The sequence below is a fragment of the Mesoplodon bidens genome, assembly GCF_964165515.1.
Source record: "Mesoplodon bidens genome assembly, chromosome: 4".
Classification (NCBI taxonomy): Eukaryota; Metazoa; Chordata; class Mammalia; order Artiodactyla; family Ziphiidae; genus Mesoplodon; species Mesoplodon bidens.
This window is the reverse complement of record NC_138160.1, coordinates 43,744,929-43,768,747: the sequence shown is the minus strand read 5'-3', so window position 1 is coordinate 43,768,747 and position 23,819 is coordinate 43,744,929. Positions and strand designations below refer to the sequence as shown.

The following is a 23,819-nucleotide window of genomic DNA, read 5'->3' as shown; positions in this document are numbered from 1 at the left end:
TATAACTGTAATATCAGATATCTCAAGTATTTGGAAATCTTTCCTGTGGGATGTATTCCTGAATGATTTTCATTAGTTCAGTGAACAGAAGGAAAAAACAATATAAAAGAACATGCCAGACTATTTTCAAATCCTGTATATAAAAAAATAATAGAAAAAGTACTTTAATATCCACTGTCACACTTTGCGATAAAAGTATGCACAAAACTGGCCAGACCTTAACCGGAGTGACAGCAAAGTATAGGAATTAATAAAATTGCTTTAGAACCAAATGTAATGAATTCCCAGTTCATATAACTCAGTTTAATTATACTTTGAATTGTTCTTTATAAATATGATACTTAACATCTTTGTCTCTATCTTTAAGTTAGGTATCCCTTCATTAAAAAAAATTTATTTGGCAATTTTTCTTGGTTTCTCTCATGAAATGTAAGAGGAAAAAGGACAATTTCTGTCTTATTAGGAATTTAAGGGGATGACAGACATGTTTACAAGTGTAACAAAGGAATGACTGAAGGAGAAAGAAAATGTGATGGGAATAGAAGTGACTTCAGGATTCCCATCAGGAACCACTGTTTTTTAATGGTTGCATCTTTTATGAGATCTTGATAGAAAAGTAGACCAAATTGTAGGAGCTTCTCTAAAATTCTCTTCCTCGGTACCTCAATATTTTGCTCCAAGATAAGAAATTGATTAAATCTATTAATATTTTCATAATAATGTTAATGGTACTCAAAGCAGGTGAACAGCTTTTTGTTTCAAAACTGAAAAAAGGTTTTTCTTGTTTAAAATTGCCGAAACTAATTTTATAGTTTTATATAATTGAAAACCATGGGAAAGTAATAAATTGCACTAAACAGATTTACTTAGACTGCTCCATATAGTAGCAGGATCAGCACCTGTACTTTTTTTTTTTTTTTTTTTTTTTGCGTTATGTGGGCCTCTCACTGTTGTGGCCTCTCCCGTTGCGGAGCACAGGCTCCGGATGTGCAGGCTCAGCGGCCATGGCTCACGGGCCCAGCCGCTCCGCGGCATATGGGATCCTCCCGGACCGGGGCACGAACCCGTATCCCCTGCATCGGCAGGCGGACTCTCAACCACTGCGCCACCAGGGAGGCCCAGCACCTGTACTTCTTAAAGCTTGTTTCCTAGATCATTTGTGAGACTCTAATCTTGGCCTTGTGTTTTCCCTTCAGAATTCTTTGTGTGGATATCAGATCCGGATGGAGTCTCGAGTGAGTGAATCTACCAGGTTACTCTACTGTACAACAGGGGTTTTGCTAAGAAAACTTCAAGAAGATGGTCTCCTAACTAATGTGTCTCATGTTATTGTAGATGAGGTGAGTTGATTCTGTAGTCATCTTCAGAAAAAAATTCTAAACATTTTTGTATTAAAAAGATGTTACTTCTAAAACTAGCTAACATTTTCTTCATGCTTATTAAAGCATGAATGTTTTATCCTCATTTTTAATTTTCTTTTTTAAAAATGTCAGTATCTATATAAATTACCATCTATTTTAGGAGGTTCCCCAGATCTGTTTCATCCATCAGGAAATCTTTCTCTCTTGAGCTTCAGATATAAATATCCTGGTCAAACTACCAAAGTAAAAACATCCAAGATTATTCCTTCTTCTTTCTCCCATATCCCCTAAATCCAATCACCTAGACTTCGTTGATTTTACTTTTCTCACATTCATTTACCTCTCCATATTCACTGGTATTGCCCTCATATAGGCTACCATTATCTCTTTTAATTAGTACAAAAGCCTCTAATTAAACTTCCTACTTTCTGTTTTGCTCTCTTCTACTACATTCTTCAATTATAGCTGGAGTTATCTTTTTTAAACAAAATTCAGACCACATGATCCCCCTGCTTTGAAATATCTTACTCATTACCCTGACTCATTAGGATAAAGTCTCAGCTCCTTAACACGGTTTACAAGACCTCATAAGGGCAGATTACTGAGTACCTCACCAGCTCAGTCCCTTGCCCGTTCCTCATCCCATGCTCAAGTCATCACTTTTGTTTATTTCCTGAAATGTATAATTATCCCCCTGTCCACCATGATTTTGCACAAGTTGTGTCCCATGACTACTTTTTCTCCCTTTATCATACTGTTCCTTTCTCCTCCTTTTTTTACAACTCATTTCAGTTCTCAGCACAGATGGCAGATCTCTCTTAGTAGCCTTCCTGACCACCTGAATTAGCTACCCCTTGCTGTACAGCAGAAACTAACACAACATTATAAAGCAACTATACTCCAATTTAAAAAAAATTAAATATAAAACAAACAAAAAAAGAATATTAGACCCCTCCCCCCCAAAAAAAAATTAACTACCCTTCATACATAATTTCAAACCATCCTCTACAGTATCCTCTTCCAAGGCTGTAAACTCTGAAATGAAAAGACTATCTTGGTCATTTTTTAATCCCCAGCATCTAGCACAATGCTTAGTACTGTTTGTAGTGAACATTTGACCACTGTTGCCTCCCTTCTGAGCAAATGAATGATCAAAACCGCTTTAATTTTTGTTATCTTGATGTATTCTATCTTTTGTATGCTGCCTTAATCTCATAAAATAAAATGGAGTAGAAGTAACTCCAGTACAGGAAGTTGGAACATAGACTGGTACATCCAGCAGATATTGAGTTCTGACAATGTCCCATGTTTTTTTATGCTCTGTAGCAGGTTTACAGTGCTCTCATCCCTAAAATGCATCTGTTGGAAGGGCATAAGAGCCTTTTTCTCAGACAGTTGATAGAGAACCTGTCAGATTCCTACTAATCAAAATTCCCCTTTTTCTACATAGTGGATAAACCATCTGTCTTGTTGCAGTTTTATGTCTGTTCAGTGTATATTAGTAGCAGCGCTTAAAGAGTTACACTGGCTTCTAAGTGAAATTGGGAGATACCCTAATCTTATCAGCTGAACACTTACAAACCATCTCCTAAGGTAGAGTTCTACTATCATAGCTAATCTTGTTCATTATATACTGATTTTTACCGACTTCAATTTTAGAGGGTGACTTTATTTTCAATTCTGAAGATCTGCCTTATTTGAAACATACAGCTTCTCTTTCTGCATGTACTGACTATATGTAAATATTGATTAACTTTTAGTAGATTTGAGTGTCTGATTGTTTTAGCCTATTACTTGACCTTATGATTTTTTTGTTCCCCTTATGCTAGGTTCATGAAAGAAGTGTCCAGTCAGACTTCCTACTAATTATCTTGAAGGAAATTTTACAGAAACGCTCTGATCTACATTTGATTCTAATGAGTGCCACTGTAGACAGTGAAAAGTTTTCTAGCTATTTCATACACTGCCCTATTCTGAGAATTTCAGGAAGAAATTATCCTGTTGAGGTAAGTTTTCTTTATAATGCATATGTAAATAGAAACTACATTCCCACCAGTGAGTGTCACCAGAAGACAGGCCCTTAAGTCTGAGCCTAGAACGATTCCTAGGGTATTGCAAGTCAAGAAAGGACCTGGAGGGCTTCCCTGGTGGCACAGTGGTTAAGAATCTGCCTGCCAATGCAGGGGACACACGTTTGTGCCCTGGCCCGGGGAAGATCCCACGTGCTGCGGAGCGACTAAACCCGTGCGCCACAACTACTGAGCCTGGGCTCTAGAGCCTGCGAGCCACAACTACTGAGCCCACGTGCCTCAACAACTGAAGCCTGCGCACCTAGAGCCCGTGCTCTGCAACAAGAGAAGCCATGACAATGAGAAGCCTGCACACCACAACGAAGAGTAGCCCCCACTCACCGCAACTAGAGAAAGCCCACGCACAGCAACGAAGACCCAACACAGCCAAAAAAAAAAAATAATAAGTTAATTAATTTTTTTTTTTTTTTTTTTTTTTTTTTTTGCGTTATGCGGGCCTCTCACTGCTGTGGCCTCTCCCCTTGCGGAGCGCAGGCTCTGGACGCACAGGCTCAGCGGCCATGGCTCACGGGCCCAGCCGCTCCGCGGCATGTGGGATCTTCCCGGACCGGGGCACGAACCCGTGTCCCCTGCATCGGCAGGCGGACTCTCAACCACTGCGCCACCAGGGAAGCCCCTAAGTTAATTAATTTTAAAAAAGAGAGAGATGGGGGGAGGACCTGGAGATGGCCTTGGGAATCAGATGGCTGGTGCTGCCTTGACTGAGGGTGAGTGGGCTGGAAGGAGGATTCTGCTGACGAACAACATACCTCAGAGGTACATAGCGTAAAACAGACTTCCATAGCAAAGGCATTACATCCAGATTGGGGGTAGCTGCCTATCAATAAGGAACTCCTTTTTCACCCATCCCTCAAATTTAGGCTTGTCTTTGAAGCTTCCTTCTATTCTTAATGTTTGCCCTTTTGGTTCAGCTGATAAAGGCTGCTCTTTTAATTGGTTTTCACATGTAAAAAATATACACACCTTAATGTGCTTTGTCCTGAGACTACTAGGAATAGATCCATCTACATCAGCCAAGTTCTTCACTACCAATAAATGCAGAAAAAAGCTTTTTTCGTAATATTCTAAATTAGCATTTGGTGACATTCAAAAGGTAACAATCCCTTGTTCTCTTTAAAATGATATTTACTGAAATGAATTTGAGTTCACTATTTATATGCCTTAATCTATGCAGGTTTTTCATCTTGAAGATATAATAGAAGAAACAGGCTTTGTCCTGGAGAAAGACTCAGAATATTGTCAGAAATTTCTGGAGGAGGAAGAAGAAATAACCGTTAATGTTACAGGCAAAGCAGGGGGAATAAAAAAGTATCAGGTAAAAATAAAACATTTTTGAAAGACATCTGATTGTGATATCCAGGGCACAAACTGCCGTAAGAGTTTTAAAATATGGCTGAGGGCTTCCCTGGCGGCGCAGTGGTTGAGAGTCCGCCTGCCGATGCAGGGGACGCGGGTTCATGCCCCGGTCCAGGAAGATCCCACATGCCGCGGAGTGGCTAAGCCCATGAGCCATGGCTGCTGAGCCTGCGTGTCCGGAGCCTGTGCTCCACAACGGGAGAGGCCACAGCAGTGAGAGGCCTGCGTACCGCAAAAAAAAAAAAAAAAAAAAAAAACATGGCTGACACAGTGCATTCAAATATAATCTGGTAGAAGAACAGATATGATTATGAGCAAATTTTAAAGGTCATTTCTTTAAATCTTTGTTTCACTGACTCTAGTGTTTGGCTTACGATATTTACTCTATCTCAACACCTTAGATAGTCAGGATGGGGCCGGACCCAAATCTAGATCCTTGCCATTGGTTTTCCTAGCAGCCTCTGTCCTGACATGAGCCAACCTTAGCTCTATACTATCCAGGGCAAGCACAGATCTTCATAGAGAGTTAATTTACTTTCAGTGACATAATTTCAGAAATATCACAAAAGCTACATTATCCTGCATTTTGGCCAGTGGTACTATATACAGTATTTTCATTATATCCACAATATTTCATTCATCTAATGGAAGCACAAAGTAGAAGTTACTTTATCCTTTAGTTAAGCAGATAAACCAAGGAAGCAAAAACTAAAATCTTTCCCTAAAACTGCAGAGATAGAAATTAGAAACTAAAGAAAGACTTTAAAAAATTAAAAGTGGTATTTCAGAGAAGATGATTGGAATTCAGCAACCAAAGTAGAATCTAGAAGGAATGAGGCAGGTGTAAATTACTTAATAAAGTTATTATGACCTCTCTTGGCCAGGGTGCTTTCCAGCTGCCACAGAACAATGCTTCCATTGTTCTGTTTTTCTTCATTTCTTTTTTAATTTAGGGTTTACATGCCAAGATAAAAAGGTTTGCTATACTTAAGGGGGCTGTATAAAATGAAATTAATAGGTGAGATGAAATTTTGTAATACTTTAATTCTGTTAAAAATTGTATTCTTGCTATATTTTAACAAAATAATAGTGACAATGAGAAAATACAGATTTGAATGAATGCAAATAGCTCCTTTTTTCCTTCTTTGTCTTATAAAAATACATAATATTTTTGTTCGGCTTTTTTCTGATTGTGTTTCTTTTAGGAATACATCCCAGTTCAGACTGGAACAAGTGACGATTTAAATCCATTTTACCAAAAGTACAGCAGCCGCACTCAGCATGCTATTCTCTACATGAATCCTCATAAAATCAACCTGGATCTCATTTTGGAACTTCTTACATATTTAGGTATGTATCTATTTCTAATGTGTCTCTATTTGTTTTGATAAAACTTTTCTACTAACTGGAGATGCTCTATTAATATCTTATATGCTGTTCCTTATTTTTGAATATTGTATCTTTTTAAAAATTTCAGACAGAAGTCCCCAGTTCAAAAATGTTGAAGGAGCAGTTCTGATCTTTTTACCAGGCCTTGCTCATATTCAACAGTTGTATGATCTCTTATCAACTGACAGAAGATTTTTTTCAGAACGGTAACTACAGATCTTCATTACATTCCTGGTAGTTTTAAAACAGAAAAATGTTTCGCACATTAAAACTCTTGATCAGAACTTTCAAAGTCTTTTCACCTTTAGTTAAAATTGTCCATGGCAAAGCTCTTTTTTTTTTTTTTTAACATTTCTATTATAGCATTTTATCTACTAAAATTTTTAGGTACTATTTCTACATTTGTTTTATTTTCTCAATATGATTAAGCAGAGGGAATCCTGTGGTTAAGAGTAAGATGGTGACTCCCCTCCCCAGCCCACTGGATGGTGCAAAACCCTAACAGCATTGCAGTTTATCATCCATACATTTTTTTTTAATATCTTTGAAGCACTTTTTTTTCCTTTTTAATAGATTTATTTATTTATTTTTGGCTGCGTTGGGTCTTCATTGCTGCGTGCGGGCTTTCCTCTAGTTGCGGCGAGCAGGGGCTACTCTTCATTGCAGTGCGCTGGCTTCTCGTTGCGATGGCTTCTCTTGTTGCAGAGCACGGTCTCTAGGTGCATGGGCTTCAGTAGCTGTGGCTTGTGGACTCTAGAGCGCAGGCTCAGTAGTTGTGGCGCACGGGCTTAGTTGCTCCAGGGTATGTGGGATCTTCCCGGACCAGGGCTCGAACCCGTGACCCCTGCATTGGCAGGTGGATTCTTAACCACTGTGCCACCAGGGAAGCCCATCCATACATATTGAATTGGCTTTTTACTATGCCTGTTTTGATACAGTTTATTACTGCTGTGATGGTTATCACTTCAGCATCAGAATATATTTTAAAAATTCTTTAAACCCTACATTCCGTATAATTCTTTCATATTAAGTTTTTTCTCTTTGATGAGTATATATGGGGTTTCATTGTACCATTTTCAGAACTTTTGTGTGTGTTTAAAATTTTTCATAATAAAAAATTTAAAAATTGCTTTCTATTTGCAAATAAATTTTGTTATTCTTTGCAGTGTCTTCTAAAGAGAAACTCTTGCTAAGAACTATGATTTTAACTTTCAGATATAAAGTGATAGCTCTGCATTCTATTCTTTCAACTCAAGATCAAGCTGCAGCGTTCACACTTCCTCCTCAAGGAGTCAGGAAGGTAAAATTCAGTACAGCAAATTTATATGTGATCCAACTGAGAATATTTCATAAAAGTGTTACGACTTTTTACCATCAAAGACAGTTATTAATATTAAGTGCTTTATAATTCATGCAGACTCCAGATGCTCTGCAGCTTAACATAATCAAAAGTGAACCCAATATTAAAATTCAATTTATATTATATTAGGTGTTTATGTTTATATTATATGTTATTAATAACTTTAGGGGAGTGGTAGTTTAAAAATATGGCATGGGTGTTGCTTATGAAAAGAAAAATCACTACTGTTCCTTAAATAAGATACCACAAAGGATGTTGGATATCAGGAGCTACTTGAATCCTGGGAGGATTCTTTTTTGTTCTCTTTGCTACTCATCCCTGATTATTTTTGCAATACAGAGACCATTAGGTTAGGAAACAATCTAAGTATTTTCATCGTCTCCTCTGTTCGGATGCTGAATAAAGAGATACTTGGCAAAGAGAGTTTCTCAGATTTTGACCCTTTCTTAGGCGGGGGCAAAGACGAGCACAATGTAGAAACTCTGGGGAACACAGCGCTCCCAGCAAGAGCCTGGACTCTAATGCAGGAGGCCTGGGTTCTTGTCCCTAAGCTGCTGCCATGTCTGTGACCTTTGGCAACCCACTCAACTTCCTTTCTCATCTTTAAACAGGAGCTGGATTAAATTTACGGTTTTCTAACTGTGCTCTGAAAACTCCAGGGGTTCAGAGGCTGTGTGCTCTGATCTGTAACATTTGGCTTCCCTGTAACATTTTATCTTAAGAAAAGAATTCCACCTCTAAAAAATTTGATCACCTAGGTCCCATCTAAATCTTAATAATTTGGGTTCTGTTTCCTAGGATAAATGAGTAAGAAAACCAAGCAATCAGTATTGAGATAGAGCCATAATATATTGAATTTGACCTAGAATTTCCTAAATGTTTTACCTCCAAGGACTCAACAGAAAACAAACAAACAAACAAACAAAAAAGCCACAAGAAGATTGCACTATTCAGCCATCACCATTAAGAAATTTTGAGCTAGAAAGGGACTTAAGAAATCATCTATTTCTACCTTGTAATTTGCAGGTCAGGTTATTGGAGGCCAGAGAGGTAAAATGACTTGCCCAGGTCACAGAGCTAATAAGTAGCAGAGCCAGGGCAACAACCCACCAGTTCTTCTTACTGAAGAACTATTACTTTTTTTTTCTACTTAACTGTGAAGTTTCTTCTGAGCAGTCTCCATTCTCTGATCCAATTTCTCATTCCATATATGTCATTTTTAAGATGACTGACTAGAATTAGGGGAATGGTATTTTTGTTGGAATAAGAATCTGTAACTTTAATTAATAAGCTAAGATGATAAAATTAATTAGAGCAAATTTAGCTTACACAGTAATAGCAATTAGATTGTGAATTTTTGTAAATAAAATTGAAATTCATTTTTAAAAATTCATTGGCTAAACTATCCAAAGAAGTTTAAATGATGGCACATGGCTGAAAGTTGTTACCTAAATGTTTTGGCTTTTTATTTTCAGATTGTTTTAGCAACAAATATTGCAGAGACGGGTATCACTATTCCAGATGTTGTATTTGTAATTGATACCGGAAGAACAAAAGAAAATAAGTAAGTTTGAATTTTCCAAATCAAAACATTTTTAACCTGAAAAGGGCTTGGGACTCTTGAATTCTTAGGAGACATCACAGAATCATCCCAATTTTAGTACATGTGCTGCTGAAGCAAGCACTAGATCACAGAATCATATCAGGAAAATCTCAAATGTCCTAATTCTGCCCAAAACAAAACGTCTCAGAGAAACTGTAGGGAAGTTTAAAATGTCTGAGAATAAATGTCAAAATTCATGTCATCAGTTTTCCCATAAGTAATATCAATGTCCTGCTACTTTTAGAAAAGTGCTGAGAAAATATTCAGAACATAGATTTTGTAAATTAGTTTATAACTTAATGTTTTACAAAAGCATTATTTATGGGATTACCAAAAAAAAGAGCATGAGTTTTAGAATCAGAGTTGGATTATAAATCTCTGATCTATAATCTTGAGCAAGTAATATGACCATCAGTTGTAATCATCAGTTTCCTCATATGTAAATGGGAAAAATTAAAATTTCATAATTGAAAGTATAGTAATTGGCATATAATACATTAACTGAATCTTCAACAGAAAGATTATTACTTTATAAATGTTTTAATGTTTATATTTCACAAATAAGGGAGACCACCTTAGTAGTCTATTGTAATCTATATACACTGTCCCTAATATTAGGAAACTTGAGCAATATTTGGAAGTGAGTATGACTATCCAGTACAAAATAAACTCTTGATTTTTTTAATTGTACCTGTAGAGGAGGTGTTTTCAGGGTTGAACTGTATCTTGTGAAAGGTGCGTTGAATTGTAACATTCACAGTGGCATTTCTCAAACTCTCAAAGAATTCTTATTGCATAATTAAGGGGCACTCTAATCTTCAACTTATTTTTTTTTTTTTTTACGGTACGCGGGCCTCTCACTGTTGTGGCCTCTCCCGTTGCGGAGCACAGGCTCCGGACGTGCAGGCTCAGCAGCCATGGCTCACGGGCCCAGCCGCTCCGTGGCATGTGGGATCTTCCCGGACCGGGGCACAAACCCGTGTCCCCTGCATCAGCAGGCGGACTCAACCACTGTGCCACCAGGGAAGCCCTCAACTTAATTTTAGAGTCAAATATTTCCAGTTCTTTCAGATTTTGATTTCAGTCAATTATCTACATATCCTCTCCTAAAACATTTCTCTAGGTACCATGAAAGCAGTCAGATGAGTTCTTTGGTGGAGACGTTTGTCAGCAAAGCAAGTGCTCTGCAGCGCCAGGGGAGAGCTGGGCGCGTCAGAGGTGGCTTCTGTTTCCGAATGTACACGAGAGAAAGGTATGGCATAGCCCGGAAATTAAGAACACATAAACCAGTACAGTGTGACATTTCTGATAGTATGTATTTAGTATTATTTTATTTTATTTTGCAGATTTGAAGGCTTTATGGACTATGCTGTTCCTGAAATCTTGCGTGTGCCTTTGGAGGAATTATGTCTTCATATTATGGTAATCCCAAAGGAATTTAGATGAGTTTTTTGTTCTTCACCCCTTTCTGGGCGGGGCGGGGGGGAAGAAGACTTAAACTTATCTTACCTTCTGTTGCTCTACATTTTCAAGTATTTTATTTACTCTTTAATAAATGCCCCCTTCCCCCATCTTTTATAAGTAAACCCACTGTGCTTTAAGTCTGCCATAGGGGCTCATACTTTATAGATGAAAATATAGACTCATAACCTAGACCAGTAGTTCTCAACTGAGGATGATATTGCTCACCAGGGAAAAACTGGAATGTCAAGAAACATTTTTGGTTGTCAGAACTGGGAGGAGAGGGAGACCATGCTATGGACATCTAGTGGGTCAAGGCCAGGGATGCTGCTAAACATTCTACAATGAACAGCACGGTCCCCTAAAACAGAATTACCTGGCCCCAAATAACAATAGAGCTGGACTTGAGAAATCCTGGCCTAGACCAAAGGTTTCCTACTCTGAAAGATCTATAATATCTTTCAGTTCTCAGATTTTTGATTCTGTAAAAATCAGAAATGAAGAAACTAAAGATATGGACTGGAAGATCTCATCCTTTTTCCTACTCCCTTAATAGACACAGACATTTATCCTCTTTGCTTAAAATTTTACTTAAATTAAGTTCCAGTTTGACCATCTCTTTGTTAATTCTTTCTGATCACATACTAATTTATCACTTTTTCAATCTGCAGAAATGCAATCTTGGTTCTCCTGAAGATTTCCTCTCCAAAGCTTTAGATCCTCCTCAACTTCAAGTAATCAGCAATGCAATGAATTTACTCCGAAAAATTGGAGCTTGTGAACTAAATGAACCTAAACTGACTCCATTGGGCCAACACCTTGCAGCTTTGCCTGTGAATGTCAAAATTGGCAAGATGCTTATTTTTGGTGCCATTTTTGGCTGTCTTGATCCAGTGGTAAGACAAACAACACTGCTGCTTCTTCACTGTAAATATCATTTTGGCTGGGGAAGTATTAAGTTTAGAAACAAATTTTAACTTTTATTTTTTTTAACTAAACAGATTGTCTGTGCTAACATTAAAACCAGGAAATCTAAATGCTTAATGAGAATTTTTGAATATTTAACTCTTTATATTTATATACAAGAAAATCATCCATTTACTAAGTGTATTGTAGGTACTATTTTGTAAAAGGGTTTTGGCTTGTCTAGACTTCTGCTATCAAACATCCCACTTGAAATATTTACTTAATTGAATATATAGTAAGTGATTCTTAGAGCGTTTTGAACTCCACACATAAGTAGAATCAAAACTTCCTTTTGGGCTTCCCTGGTGGCGCAGTGGTTGAGAGTCCACCTGCCGATGCGGGGGACACGGGTTCGTGCCCTGGTCCGGGAGGGTCCCACATGCCGCGGAGTGGCTGGGCCCGTGAGCCATGGCCACTGAGCCTGCGCGTCCGGAGCTTGTGCTCCGCAACGGGAGAGGCCACAACGGTGAGAGGCCTGTGTACCGCAAAAAAAAAAAAAAACTTCCTTTTTTCTGAGCTAGCAATTACCAGCAATTCTGTTTTCTCAAATTATCTCAGAATTAACAAACTTGGTGACTCTGTCTGAATCTCTTGGCTCATATGCATGCTCTGCCATTCCAACTTTCCAGCTCTATCAAGTTGTGGCCTTTTCTGGGACTATAAATCAAGGCTGTTTGAAAATGAAGTGGAGAGAGTATGACTTACTCTAGTCTCTTTTTTTCTAGTATCAGATATAGATACTCACCAGAATTGTGTTGAGTCCAAGAAATATCCTCTGCCATGACAGTTGATCTGAAAAGCTGCAACAACAACAAATGGGTTGTTATGTAGTCCAGATTATGTAAGAAGTATTTAAAGAGCATTGCAGGCAATGGAAATTCAGGCTAGGAGTCAAGATCTCTGAGCTGTGATTGAGGGATTTCTTTTAACTGTGTGACAGACTATAAATCACACAAATATTCATTTTTTAAAATCTCTGATTCTGGTGGTATTACTTCACTACCCACAAAGATGGTGTAACGTAAAGTGATAAATGTTTAAAATTCCATAAAATGAAACTAAAAGTAACTAATTAAAATGAAAATACGTAGCTATTATAGAACACGTTAAATTGAAAAGAAGAAACATGCAACTTGAAAGTGCAATTGTTTTATGATTTGCTTTCTATTTCAAATCAGCTTTCAATATATACCTCCTTAATGATAAAAGTTTTTGGTTATTTATGGATAGGCAACACTAGCTGCAGTTATGACAGAGAAGTCTCCTTTTACCACACCAATTGGTCGAAAAGATGAAGCGGATCTTGCAAAATCAGCTTTGGCTATGGCAGATTCAGACCATCTGACGATCTACAATGCATATCTGGGGTAAATAAATAATCTGGGTTTTGTCAGTAGGTCAAACCTGAGGGTATTTACTTTTTAAAAAAATTTATTTTTGACTTTTATTAAAAGGATACATTTAAGATTTAAATTTATTTTTAGTTACTGCATCTGTCAAGTTGAATTATTTTAAAGATTCACATTTTTATAATCCTAAAATTTATGAACAATGTACTCTATTATTATGTGTATATTACCTTGTATTTGAAGTTATTAATTTACTGTTATACATGAACAAAAAATATCTGTATTGTAATTGAAATTCTTACATACAATTGGCTAGTTCCTAAAACTTCCTCTTTTGATATGATTATAAGGTAATTAAAGCTTTGGTTAGTAATCTGAAAAAGAGTTTGGAAACATATTAAAATTTCGTCATTTTACTTATGTAGATGGAAGAAAGCACGGCAAGAAGGAGGCTATCGTTCTGAAATAGCATATTGCCGGAGGAACTTTCTTAATAGAACATCACTGTTAACCCTAGAGGTAGGTCTTAATGCAACTATCTTGATTCAGGGTCACATAGTCAATAGGATTAATTTGGAAAAAGAAGTGCCTAGTATTGTACTTGACACATAGTAAGGGTTTAATAAACATTTGCTGAATTAATAAATTTGTGATTTTTTGTTTTGTTTATCCCAGCAGTTAACCTGTATTACACAGTGATTCAAAATAGTATGTAACAATCGTAATATATTCAGGAAATGATCAAAGATGCAACATGATTTCATAGAAATAACAGTAGCTTGGGAATTAGGATAGTTGTCTATTCAGCAGCTCAGCTTGGGGAAGGTTAATTAAGTCTCAGTTTCTCATTTTAAAAAATGGCATTGAATTGGGGATATTCTATAGGTTTTCTCAACTCTGATAATCAGCTGTTATTTTTAATTATTATGGAAATTTTCAAACATACAAAACAGTATAGGGAACTCCTGGGTACTCATTTCCTACTTCCATAATTATCAACAGGTGCTCAACCTTGTTTTACTTATACTTCCGTTAATCCACTATCTGCCCTCTAGATTATTCTGAAGCAAATCCCAGGCGTCAGATTGTTATATATCTCTGAAGTATAGGACTGTTTTTTTCTTTAACGTTACCATGCCTTAAAAAATAATTCCTTAATATCATCAACTATACAATATTTAAATATCCCTGATTATCTCATAAATGTTTCTTTACAGCTAGTTCAAATCATGATCCACACAAGGTCCACACATTGTTTGATTGATATGTCTCAAGTTTAGTACATTTAAAGGGAAGTGGTGTTTAGTGCAGACATGCTATAAAAGTATTCATAACCTCTCACATAATTCCCATAACCTCTCACATAATTCCCCTATTCTATGCTCATATTTTAAAAGGTTAAAAAATATTTTTTATTCCCATATAATTTGACCAATTTTTGTGTGTGTGATTTAAAATAACTGCTGAACCTAGTACCTAAGCATCTATTAGGTGCTTAGTCAATATTTTTGAATTAATAAATAAAAACTAGATTATTAGATTAGCCTAACGGTGTACTTCTATAATGTCAGATATGCAGTAGACTTGAAGAATGCAAGAAAAAATAAATAACTGCTGAGATGACAGCAGGGACTTTGCTAAGTGGAATAAACTTTGTCCTTCTTGAAGCAGAAAAAGGGATAAATTGAAGAAACAGATGCCTCTGGGCCAGCTGACTGGGGTTCAAGACATGGAGAGCTAATCAACACTCCTTTATCTCCACTCCACTTCCTCCCAACCTCCAAGTTGCCTCCCACTCCCTTCCCTCTGTGAGCCTTTTCTTCACCTCCCCTGGGCTGCAAGGTTTTCAATCTCTTTACCAGCCTTGTGGTGTGGCAGCAACTGTCTGTTTGGTCTTTCCTCTCCTGGACTTAAAGTCCCTTAAGTCCCAACAAACCAGAAGCCTAAAGTAAATCCTAAATGTACACTTCACCTTTTAATCACTTGTATCCTGTTTACTTAAAAATGCTCATCCTCCCTGTAGTATTTTAGTTGATTGGCACTACTAGAGGTAGAAAAAGATTTTAGGCAACAAGTTTAGATTGTTGCCATTAATAAACTTTGTCAGAGTTCTTTAGGAAATTAAAATGTTTCCCAGAGACAAATGAAGAAGGTTCTTGCAGTCTAGGTTCAGAGTCCTCTAATTCTTCCTTACTGTTCTCTATGTGACCATCCTTATTGAGTAAAAATGTTGAAAGGAGAGCTACTGTGGAAGTAAATAGACTGAATGAAAATGCGTTCAGGTACATTTTTTTATTGCTCTCACATTTTAGACACTCTTATTTTATGACATCTAAAGTCTTGGGAAGATAATCTATACAAAATCAGTTGATGTTACGGAATCAGATGACTCCATTTAATCCTTGACTTTCCAGTATCTTTTTTTCCTCCCTGATGTAATATGGGCTGTAGTTAACTAAAAATTTGGCATACTGTTAATTTTAATTGACGTATGGTTGATTTACAACATACTATTCATTTTAGGCATACAGCATAGTGATTTGGTATTTTTATAGTTTATACTCCATTAAAGGTTATTACACAATAATGGCTATAACTCCCTGTGATGTACAGTATATCCTAGTTGCTTGTCTGTTTTATACATACTAGTGTATATCTCTTAATTCCACATTCCTATCTTGCCCCTCCCCCTTTCCCTTCCTCCACTGGTAATCATTTGTTTGTTCTCTGTATCTGTGAGTCTCTCTGTTTTGCTGTATACATTTGTTTATTTTAGATTCCACAAGTAAGTGATATCATACAATATCTGTCTTTCTCTCTCTGCCTTATTTCACTAAGCATAATACTCTTTAGATCCATCCACACTGCTGCAAATGGCAGGATTTCACTTTTATTTTTACTAAAATTTTTTTTAATTTTATTTTTTTTAATACAGCAGGTTCTTATTAGTCATCTATTATATACATATTAGTGTATATATGTCAACCCCAATCTCCCAGTCCATTCTGCCCCGCCTCCGCTTTCCCCCATTGGTGTCCATACTTTTGTTCTCTACATCTGTGTCTCTGTTTCTGCCTTGCAAACCGGTTCATCTGTACCATTTTTCTAGATTCCACATATATGTGTTAATATATGATATTTGTTTTTCTCTCTGACTTAATTCACTCTGTATGACAGTCTCTAGGTCCCTCCACATCTCTACAAATGACCCAATTTCGTTCCTTTTTATGGCTGAGTAATATTCCATTGTGTGTATGTACCACATCTTCTTTATCCATTCGTCTGTCGATAGGCATTTAGGTTGCTTCCATGACCTGGCTATTGTAAATAGTGCTGCAGTGAACATTGGGGTGCATGTGTCTTTCTGAATTACAGTTTTCTCCAGATATATGCCCAGAAGTGGGATTGCTGGGTCATATGATAATTCTTTTTTTAGTTTTTTAAGGAACCTCCATACTGTTCTCCATAGTAGCTGTATCAATTTACATTCCCACCAGCAGTGCAAGAGGGTTCCCTTTTCTTCACACCCTCTCCAGCATTTGTTGTTTGTAGATTTTCTGATGATGGCCATTCTGACCAGTATGAGGTTATACCTCATTATAGTTTTGATTTGCATTTCTCTAATAATTAGTGATGTTGAGCAGCTTTTCATGTGCTTCTTGGCCATCTGTATGTCTTCTTTGGAGAAATGTCTGTTTAGGTCTTCTGCCCATTTTTGGATTGGGTTGTTTGTTTTTTTAATATTGAGCTGCATGAGCTGTTTATATATTTTGGAGGTTAATCCTTTGTCCATTGATTCATTTGCAAATATTTTCTCCCATTCTGAGGGTTGTCTTTTCGTCTTTCGTCTAAAATTTTACTATAATATTAGATATTTATGGAACTTGAGGAATAGTAATATATTAAGACATTTCTTCACAAGTATTGGCTGGTGCTAAACTTGAAAATAAACTGATATTAATAAAATGCATAATCTGAACAGTTTGCTAAACTAACAAAATACTATTTATACAAAGACTAATGCACAAAAATATATACTTTTAAAAAAAATTTATTTATTTATTTATTTATTTTTGGATGCATTGGGTCTTCGTTGCTGTGCACAGGCTTCCTCTAGTTGCAGCAAGCAGGGGCCCCTCTTTGTTGCGGTGTGTGGGCTTCTCATTGCAGTGGCATCTCTTGTTGGAGAGCACAGGCTCTAGGAGCATGGGCTTCAGTAGTTGTGGCATGCAGGCTCAGTATTTGTGGCTTGCAGCTCTAGAGCACAGGCTCAGTAGTTGTGGTGTACAGGCTTCATTGCTCTGCGGCATGTGGGATCTTCCTGGACCAGGGCTCGAACCTGTGTCCCCTGCATTGGCAGGTGGATTCTTAACCACTGTGCCACCAGGGAAGCCCAAGATATATACTTTATACTGCTGGCTTTACTTAGTAATATGATAGACTAGAAAAATATTTAACAAATATTAACGTTTATAATAAGGCTATAAATGAAAAATTTTAGCATGCCAAATTTCCACAAAGGCTTTTTCTTTTAATTGAGGTATAGTTGATTTACAGTATTAATAAGTTTCAGATGTATCACCTAGTGATTCACAAATTTTAAAGATTATGGTTCATTTATAGTTATTATAAAATATTGGGTGTATTCCATGTGCTGGCAATATATCCTTGTAACTTACTTATTTTATACATAGTAGTTTGTACCTCTTAGTCCCCTATCCCTATCTTGCCCCTCCCTCCTTCCCTCTCCCCACTGGTAACCACTAGTTTGTTCTCTATGTCTGTGAGTCTTTTTGTGTTATATTCACTAGTTTTATTTTTTAGATTCCACATATAAGTGATAACATACAGTATTTGTCTTTGTCTGACATATTTTACTAAGCATAATGCCCTCCAGGTCCATCCAAGTTGTAGCAAATGGCAAAAATTCATTCTTTTTTATGGTTGAGTAATATTCCATTGTATATACATACATCGTCTTCTTTATCCATTCGTCTATTGATGGATATTTGGGTTTTTTCCATATCTTGGCTATTGTAAATGGTGCTGCTATGAACATTGCAATTCATGTATCTTTTCGAGTTAGTGTTTTTGTTTTTTCTGGATATATGCCTAGGAGTGAGATTGCTGGATCATGTCGTAATTCTGTTTTTAGCTTTTTGGCGTCCTGTCAATTTTGATAGGAAACAGTAATATAAAATACAAGGTTGGTTGGTACCTTCTCTATTTTAATTATGATCTTGTCTCTTTTCAACAAACCAATCCAGGATGTAAAGCAGGAGTTAATAAAGTTGGTTAAGGCAGCAGGATTTTTATCATCTACAACTTCCAGTGGCTTGGAAGGAAACAGAGCCTCACAGACCCTTTCCTTCCAAGAAATTGCCCTTCTTAAAGCTGTACTTACTGCTGGACTGTATGACAATGTGGGGAAGATAATCTATACAAAATCAGTTGATGTTACAGAAAAATTGGCTTGCATTGTGGAGACAGCCCAAGGCAAAGCACAAGTACATCCATCCTCAGTAAATCGAGATTTGCAAACTTATGGATGGCTTTTATACCAGGAGAAGGTAAAGTACTCATTCTTAAATTCCAATATTCAGGGCATTATTCTAGAAATCAGTCATAAGAAATTAGGATCCCCAGCAGATACCGTATTTGGTTCTTAAATTGAGCTATTCATGTTTGTTTATATTTGAAATCAAGATGTACACGGTTTCTCAACAAAAACATATAACATGTCTTTTTTCCACATTTCCAAATAAGGGAGATATGGGATGAGATAGAACTATATATGATGTGGCAACAGTTTGAATCACAGTGCAACCTAAGATAATTTAATAGCAAATATTTGTAGATTACAATTAAAACAGTCAACCTTTTGAATCATAGTTCATTAAATTAATAAAGATCCATAATTTCAGGAATTGGCTTGAATAACTCCCAGCATATCATCAAACTTAAATGTGTAAAACATAACAAATTCCTGACTAATGGCCATTGCTGAACCTTGCTTTAGAAACCAGACACTCTGAAACTTAATCATAATTTTATTGTTGTGTTAATTATTTAACAGCATTAGCATAAAATTGCTTGTTCATAGTCTCATTTATGTTCAAGGTATATAATTCAGCCTTACAATTAATGTTTAAAATCCTTTTAATAGTATAAATGCACAGGTGGTGACTGTGATGATTATAAAATTGACAAATTATGCACATAAGAGAATGTAGACATGTAGCTTTATAAAACCTGGTTTAAAATATATAGTAGCAAATTATAGAAAAATGCTTACATGAAACAGATAAATGAATTTTTAATATTTTTAAGCTTTAAAGTGTTTTTTTTCCTCTCTATTTTTATGCAGATAAGGTATGCCCGAGTATATTTGAGGGAAACTACCCTAATAACCCCTTTTCCAGTTTTGCTTTTTGGTGGTGACATAGAAGTTCAACACCGAGAACGTCTTCTCTCTGTTGATGGCTGGATCTATTTTCAGGTACATGCTACAACTGATCTTATTGATTATATTAAAATTTCTACTTCCAGTACCACTGAGGTAGTTTTTTTAAAAATTTTATTGGAGTTTGCATAATTTCTTCCAATAATTTGACTTAAAATAGAAAACTTACTTATTTTATCTTGCCTATATGGTTTTAAATCTGTTTAATTTGAAAAACAAATTATATTGCTATTACAGATTTCATTTATTGTCAGTAATAATTATAATTTGCCATGTGTTGTATACTTCAGTAGTTAACTTTACATGGTTTATCCCTAACTTAATACCCTAACAGTCTTGTTAGATAATTTCTATAGTTTCTTTCTATAGACAAGGCACTTAAGCTCAGTGAGAAGTTAAATAACTTACCTAGGTTACATGGATTGTTAATGGTAGAGCAAGGTTTAAACCTAGAACTATCTGATCCTCAAACTCATGCTCCTTCCGCTATATTGTGCCACCTATAAAGAGACACAGATTCATAGCTTAAATGCATATTGTCACATTCTTCATTCTTCTCTGGAAAAATTAGACCAACCAGTGCTACCAGCAATAAGTTTATTTCTCTGTAACTCATCAACGTTGACCAGTTTAAGCAAATCTAATACATTGTGCTGATGTACCATGATAGCTGTTTGTCTAAGACTGGAAATGTATATTTTAAAGGCAACTTAAAAAATATGTGCAGTTCTCACAAAAGAGGCTGAGGTGGTAGTAGAGTTCTATAACTGGATTGTGGTGATGGTTGCACAACTCTATAAATTAACTAAAAATCATAGGATTGTATACAATGAATTTTTTATGATCTATAAATTATACCTCAATAAAGCTTTTTTTTAAAATTTCATTTTAAAAACTAGTAAGAGAAGAAAGCAAACAATTGAAATAATGGTTGCTTTATTTTGGAAAGAGATATCAAATTTATGGGTACTTAATAAGGAAATTGAAGTTTATGTATCTTAGCTACAGGAAGTAATTTATTTATATTTTTCCCATAACGTTTTAAAGTTAAGATGTGCTAAAGCATATTGTAAGGTATACATGCTTACTTTGATTTTATTTAAACACATTCCCACTCCCTGGGATTAACATTGTTCAATTTGTCATCTCCTCTCAATAGGCACCTGTTAAGATAGCTGTCATTTTCAAGCAGCTAAGAATTCTCATTGATTCTGTTTTAAGAAAAAAGCTTGAAAATCCTAAGATGTCCCTTGAAAGTAAGTGTTTGATTATAATGTAGGTAGAAAACAGTGTACTTTTAAACACTGGCATACACTATAGCTCATTGAGGCTTAAATTCCATGTGATTAAAAATTACTTTAATAAAATTTATTTTATGCTGAATTCCATCAGGCACAGACAGTTCTTCATTATTCACAATCTAGTTATCCTCTTAAGATTCTTCTGGTTTACTCCTTCCTCTTCTAAGCTTCACTTCTAAACTTCGGGCCATTTCACAGAAAAAGGTTGATAAAACTGAGCATTTGTCATTTTGCTACTAGTTTACATACTAGTAAACTAGTGATACAGTTATTATAAAAAATAAGAAAGAGGGACTTTCTCTGAGGTTCCCAGCATGTTTTCTCTACCATTCTCACAAATGCAGAGCTGTTAGTCTGTATAAAATATGTACATTATCCTTCAACAGAAATCTGCAGTGGACACATGAGTTGCCACTTAGTCTGGTATAGTGTTTCCCAAACTTGCCAAATAATCAGAATTATCCTGGCAGTTGTTAAGAATACAAAGTCCAAAGACCTACTCCAGGCATACTGAATCTCCTCTGTGGGAGAGGCCAATGGCCATGTTATTATTTTGTAATCTCTTTTAATCTGTAACACTTCACCTCTACTACCTTCCCCATTTTTAAATTTATAGTAAACTAGGTTATTTTTCTGGTACAATTTCTGACATTTAGGATTTGGGTGGTTGCATCTTCATGCTTTGATTTAATGTGTTTCTCTGTTTCTTATATTTCCTGTAAACTGGTAGTTATATCTAGAGAGTTGATTAGAATCAGATTTTCAGGAAAAGAATATTTTTTGGTTGGTGCTATATTCCTCTCATTGCATCACATCAGTTTGGTTTTCCTGCTTTTAATGATGTTAAGAATTGATTTATTGTTCAATGTGATTATATTTAACAAGTATCCCAGTTAATTCTCATAGTTAGGCAAGGGGGGAGCTACTGGTCTAGTGCTACTACCCTGAAGCCTCACACTCTATGTTTATTTGCATAACTGAAGGTGAATGAATAAGCGCTAAACTGTATTAGTTTTCCTATACTGCTGGAAACTTAGATCAGGTCTTGACATATTAAGAGATGTGAGCTCTTTTCTTGAGGAACTTTGTGCACTACAACTCAGCCTTAGAAAAAACTACATTATATAAAGGACAGGTTGATATAAAGGACAGGTTGAACCTCAACTTTTAAATTAAGAAAAATGAATTTTAAAATGATTTCAGTGTTTCTCTTTGCCATAAAAGAGAAAGCAGAACTTGCCCTCTGATGAAGCGTATATTTTTGACTTGGGGGGAGGATAAGGTACATTAGTGTCCTCTTTCTGGACTTTATAATAAGAAAAGTTGGGATATAACACCAAGCTGTTGAAATAACTGAAGTTGCTCTTGTACTTTCTTTTACTCTACTCTTCCTCAAACTAAAAATCATGGCTCTTTCTAGACCTGCCGTGTTCCCCTTGCAGCAGGTGACCTTTCTTTTCCTTTTTTTTTTTTTTTTTTTTTTTAATGCCACTGTAGCCTCTAGGAACCAGAGTGTCAGGCCATGGGCCCCATTATCAGAATTCTCCATTGCAATCATTGAAACATAGACCATTCTCTTACTGAAGTATCTAATAAGACACAGAATTTCAGTCTTGGAGCCCTGATAATTACAACTATCCAGAGAGTAGTTAGGAAGTCACAATATCAGACCAACTGTTTAAAAGTGGAAGCAGCTGTTAAAACCTCTAGCAAATAACATAGCCTCTATTGGTCTATTCATCAGATTAATTGGTGTTTGATTCCTTTGTTGTGTGGAGAGGTCTGTCACTTTGCCATTGACACCTCTCCAAGAGCACTTGCCAGTTAAATTTCTTTGTTTCCTTTGGACTAAACATGGAGAAACGGTTAAAGAGTTCCTTATTCCTTGCCCATACTGTTGGAATCCTGACACGTTCTGAAGTTTATAGAAGAGTCAAAAAGCCTTTAGTATATTTGAGCCAGGTGAAAAAGTTAGGAAACTTCTGTCTTAAAAGAATTTTTAAGGAAATAATTCCTTATAAAGGACCAACAGTTATATCACATCATCTCTTCAGGCCTTTGCCTACTTTTTATCAAAGTAGGTGTAATACAACTCTAATGATAATTAAAATAATATTTGTATGGCAACAAATTATATTATAGAGGCATCTCTAGTTTTATAGTGAATATTGCTGATGTTAATTCTGTATTCTAATTTAAAAGAATCTTTTAATGAAGTATATCTGTGGTTTACATGTGTATATATTGGAAAATTAGTCAGTGATGAGTTTATTCATGGGAATTTTTTCTCCTTCCATCCAGATGACAAGATTCTACAGATCATTACCGAATTGATAAAAACAGAATAATAATTGAAACTGAAATTCATGGTCAACTGCTTTAACAATTAAGATGAAGACCAAGTCATGAAATTACGTGAAAATGGACCATCCCATTAAGTATTTCAGTACTTAAAATGTTGGTACTAGCCATAAGGTAAAGGTGGTGGAAAAAAGCACATACTTTAAACGTGTAATTTTCGAATTCCTTTTTAATGATGATTATTCTCAATGCATTTGCCACTACATTTACAATAAATTCTTTGGTATCCTCCACGTTGTATACATCATTATTTGCCTTATGGGCAGGGTCTGTGTCTATAGTATCTATAACTTTGTGTTGTGATTCTCTTTGAACCCACCTCATCCTCTCTATCAGTCCTTGACGTCTAGAGAGTTTAGACCTTCTTGACCCAGCGGAGAAAATGAGCTCCAAAACCAGTTGTAATTGAATTTTCACAAAAAGGAACAACTTCACTTTTTTAATATTTGATACTCAGAGTCAAAACCTAATAAGGTTCACACTATTAATAGATGCCACCTGTATCAGTAACATTCACTAAGTACACAGATGTAGTGCTGGAGGATAGGCAGCTATAGCTAATGCTGCTGTCAACTCAGGGGTGCGTAGCTTGCACCATTTTCCTCAGTCACAAGCTTTGATATCACTGCTCTTGAACCCTTTTTGTACCCATAATTGGATTGATAAGGTCGGTAACTTGGAGACAGTAAAACATGCTTAGAAATTCTTCAGTGGTTTCATTTGTTTCACTTACTGAGGATCTTTGAAGCTCCATCTTGA

The 23,819-nt window shown here is 36.1% G+C and overlaps 1 protein-coding gene across 1 annotated transcript in view; it reads left to right on the top strand.

Annotated features, from left to right (window-relative positions):
* DHX29 (DExH-box helicase 29) overlaps positions 1 to 23,288 on the top strand; it is a 45,755-nt gene extending 22,467 nt beyond the window's left edge. Inside the window, exons 12-27 of the mRNA XM_081231524.1 lie at positions 1,197 to 1,340; positions 3,191 to 3,367; positions 4,626 to 4,766; positions 6,013 to 6,157; positions 6,285 to 6,402; positions 7,412 to 7,496; positions 9,032 to 9,120; positions 10,283 to 10,411; positions 10,506 to 10,581; positions 11,292 to 11,516; positions 12,817 to 12,953; positions 13,361 to 13,454; positions 18,203 to 18,505; positions 19,303 to 19,434; positions 20,558 to 20,654; positions 23,001 to 23,288. Coding sequence (XP_081087650.1) covers positions 1,197 to 1,340; positions 3,191 to 3,367; positions 4,626 to 4,766; positions 6,013 to 6,157; positions 6,285 to 6,402; positions 7,412 to 7,496; positions 9,032 to 9,120; positions 10,283 to 10,411; positions 10,506 to 10,581; positions 11,292 to 11,516; positions 12,817 to 12,953; positions 13,361 to 13,454; positions 18,203 to 18,505; positions 19,303 to 19,434; positions 20,558 to 20,654; positions 23,001 to 23,047 — 2,139 coding nt within the window. The 3' untranslated portion in view covers positions 23,048 to 23,288. The remainder of the gene's footprint in view (positions 1 to 1,196; positions 1,341 to 3,190; positions 3,368 to 4,625; positions 4,767 to 6,012; positions 6,158 to 6,284; positions 6,403 to 7,411; positions 7,497 to 9,031; positions 9,121 to 10,282; positions 10,412 to 10,505; positions 10,582 to 11,291; positions 11,517 to 12,816; positions 12,954 to 13,360; positions 13,455 to 18,202; positions 18,506 to 19,302; positions 19,435 to 20,557; positions 20,655 to 23,000) is intronic.
* The last annotated feature ends 531 nt before the right edge of the window (positions 23,289 to 23,819 follow it).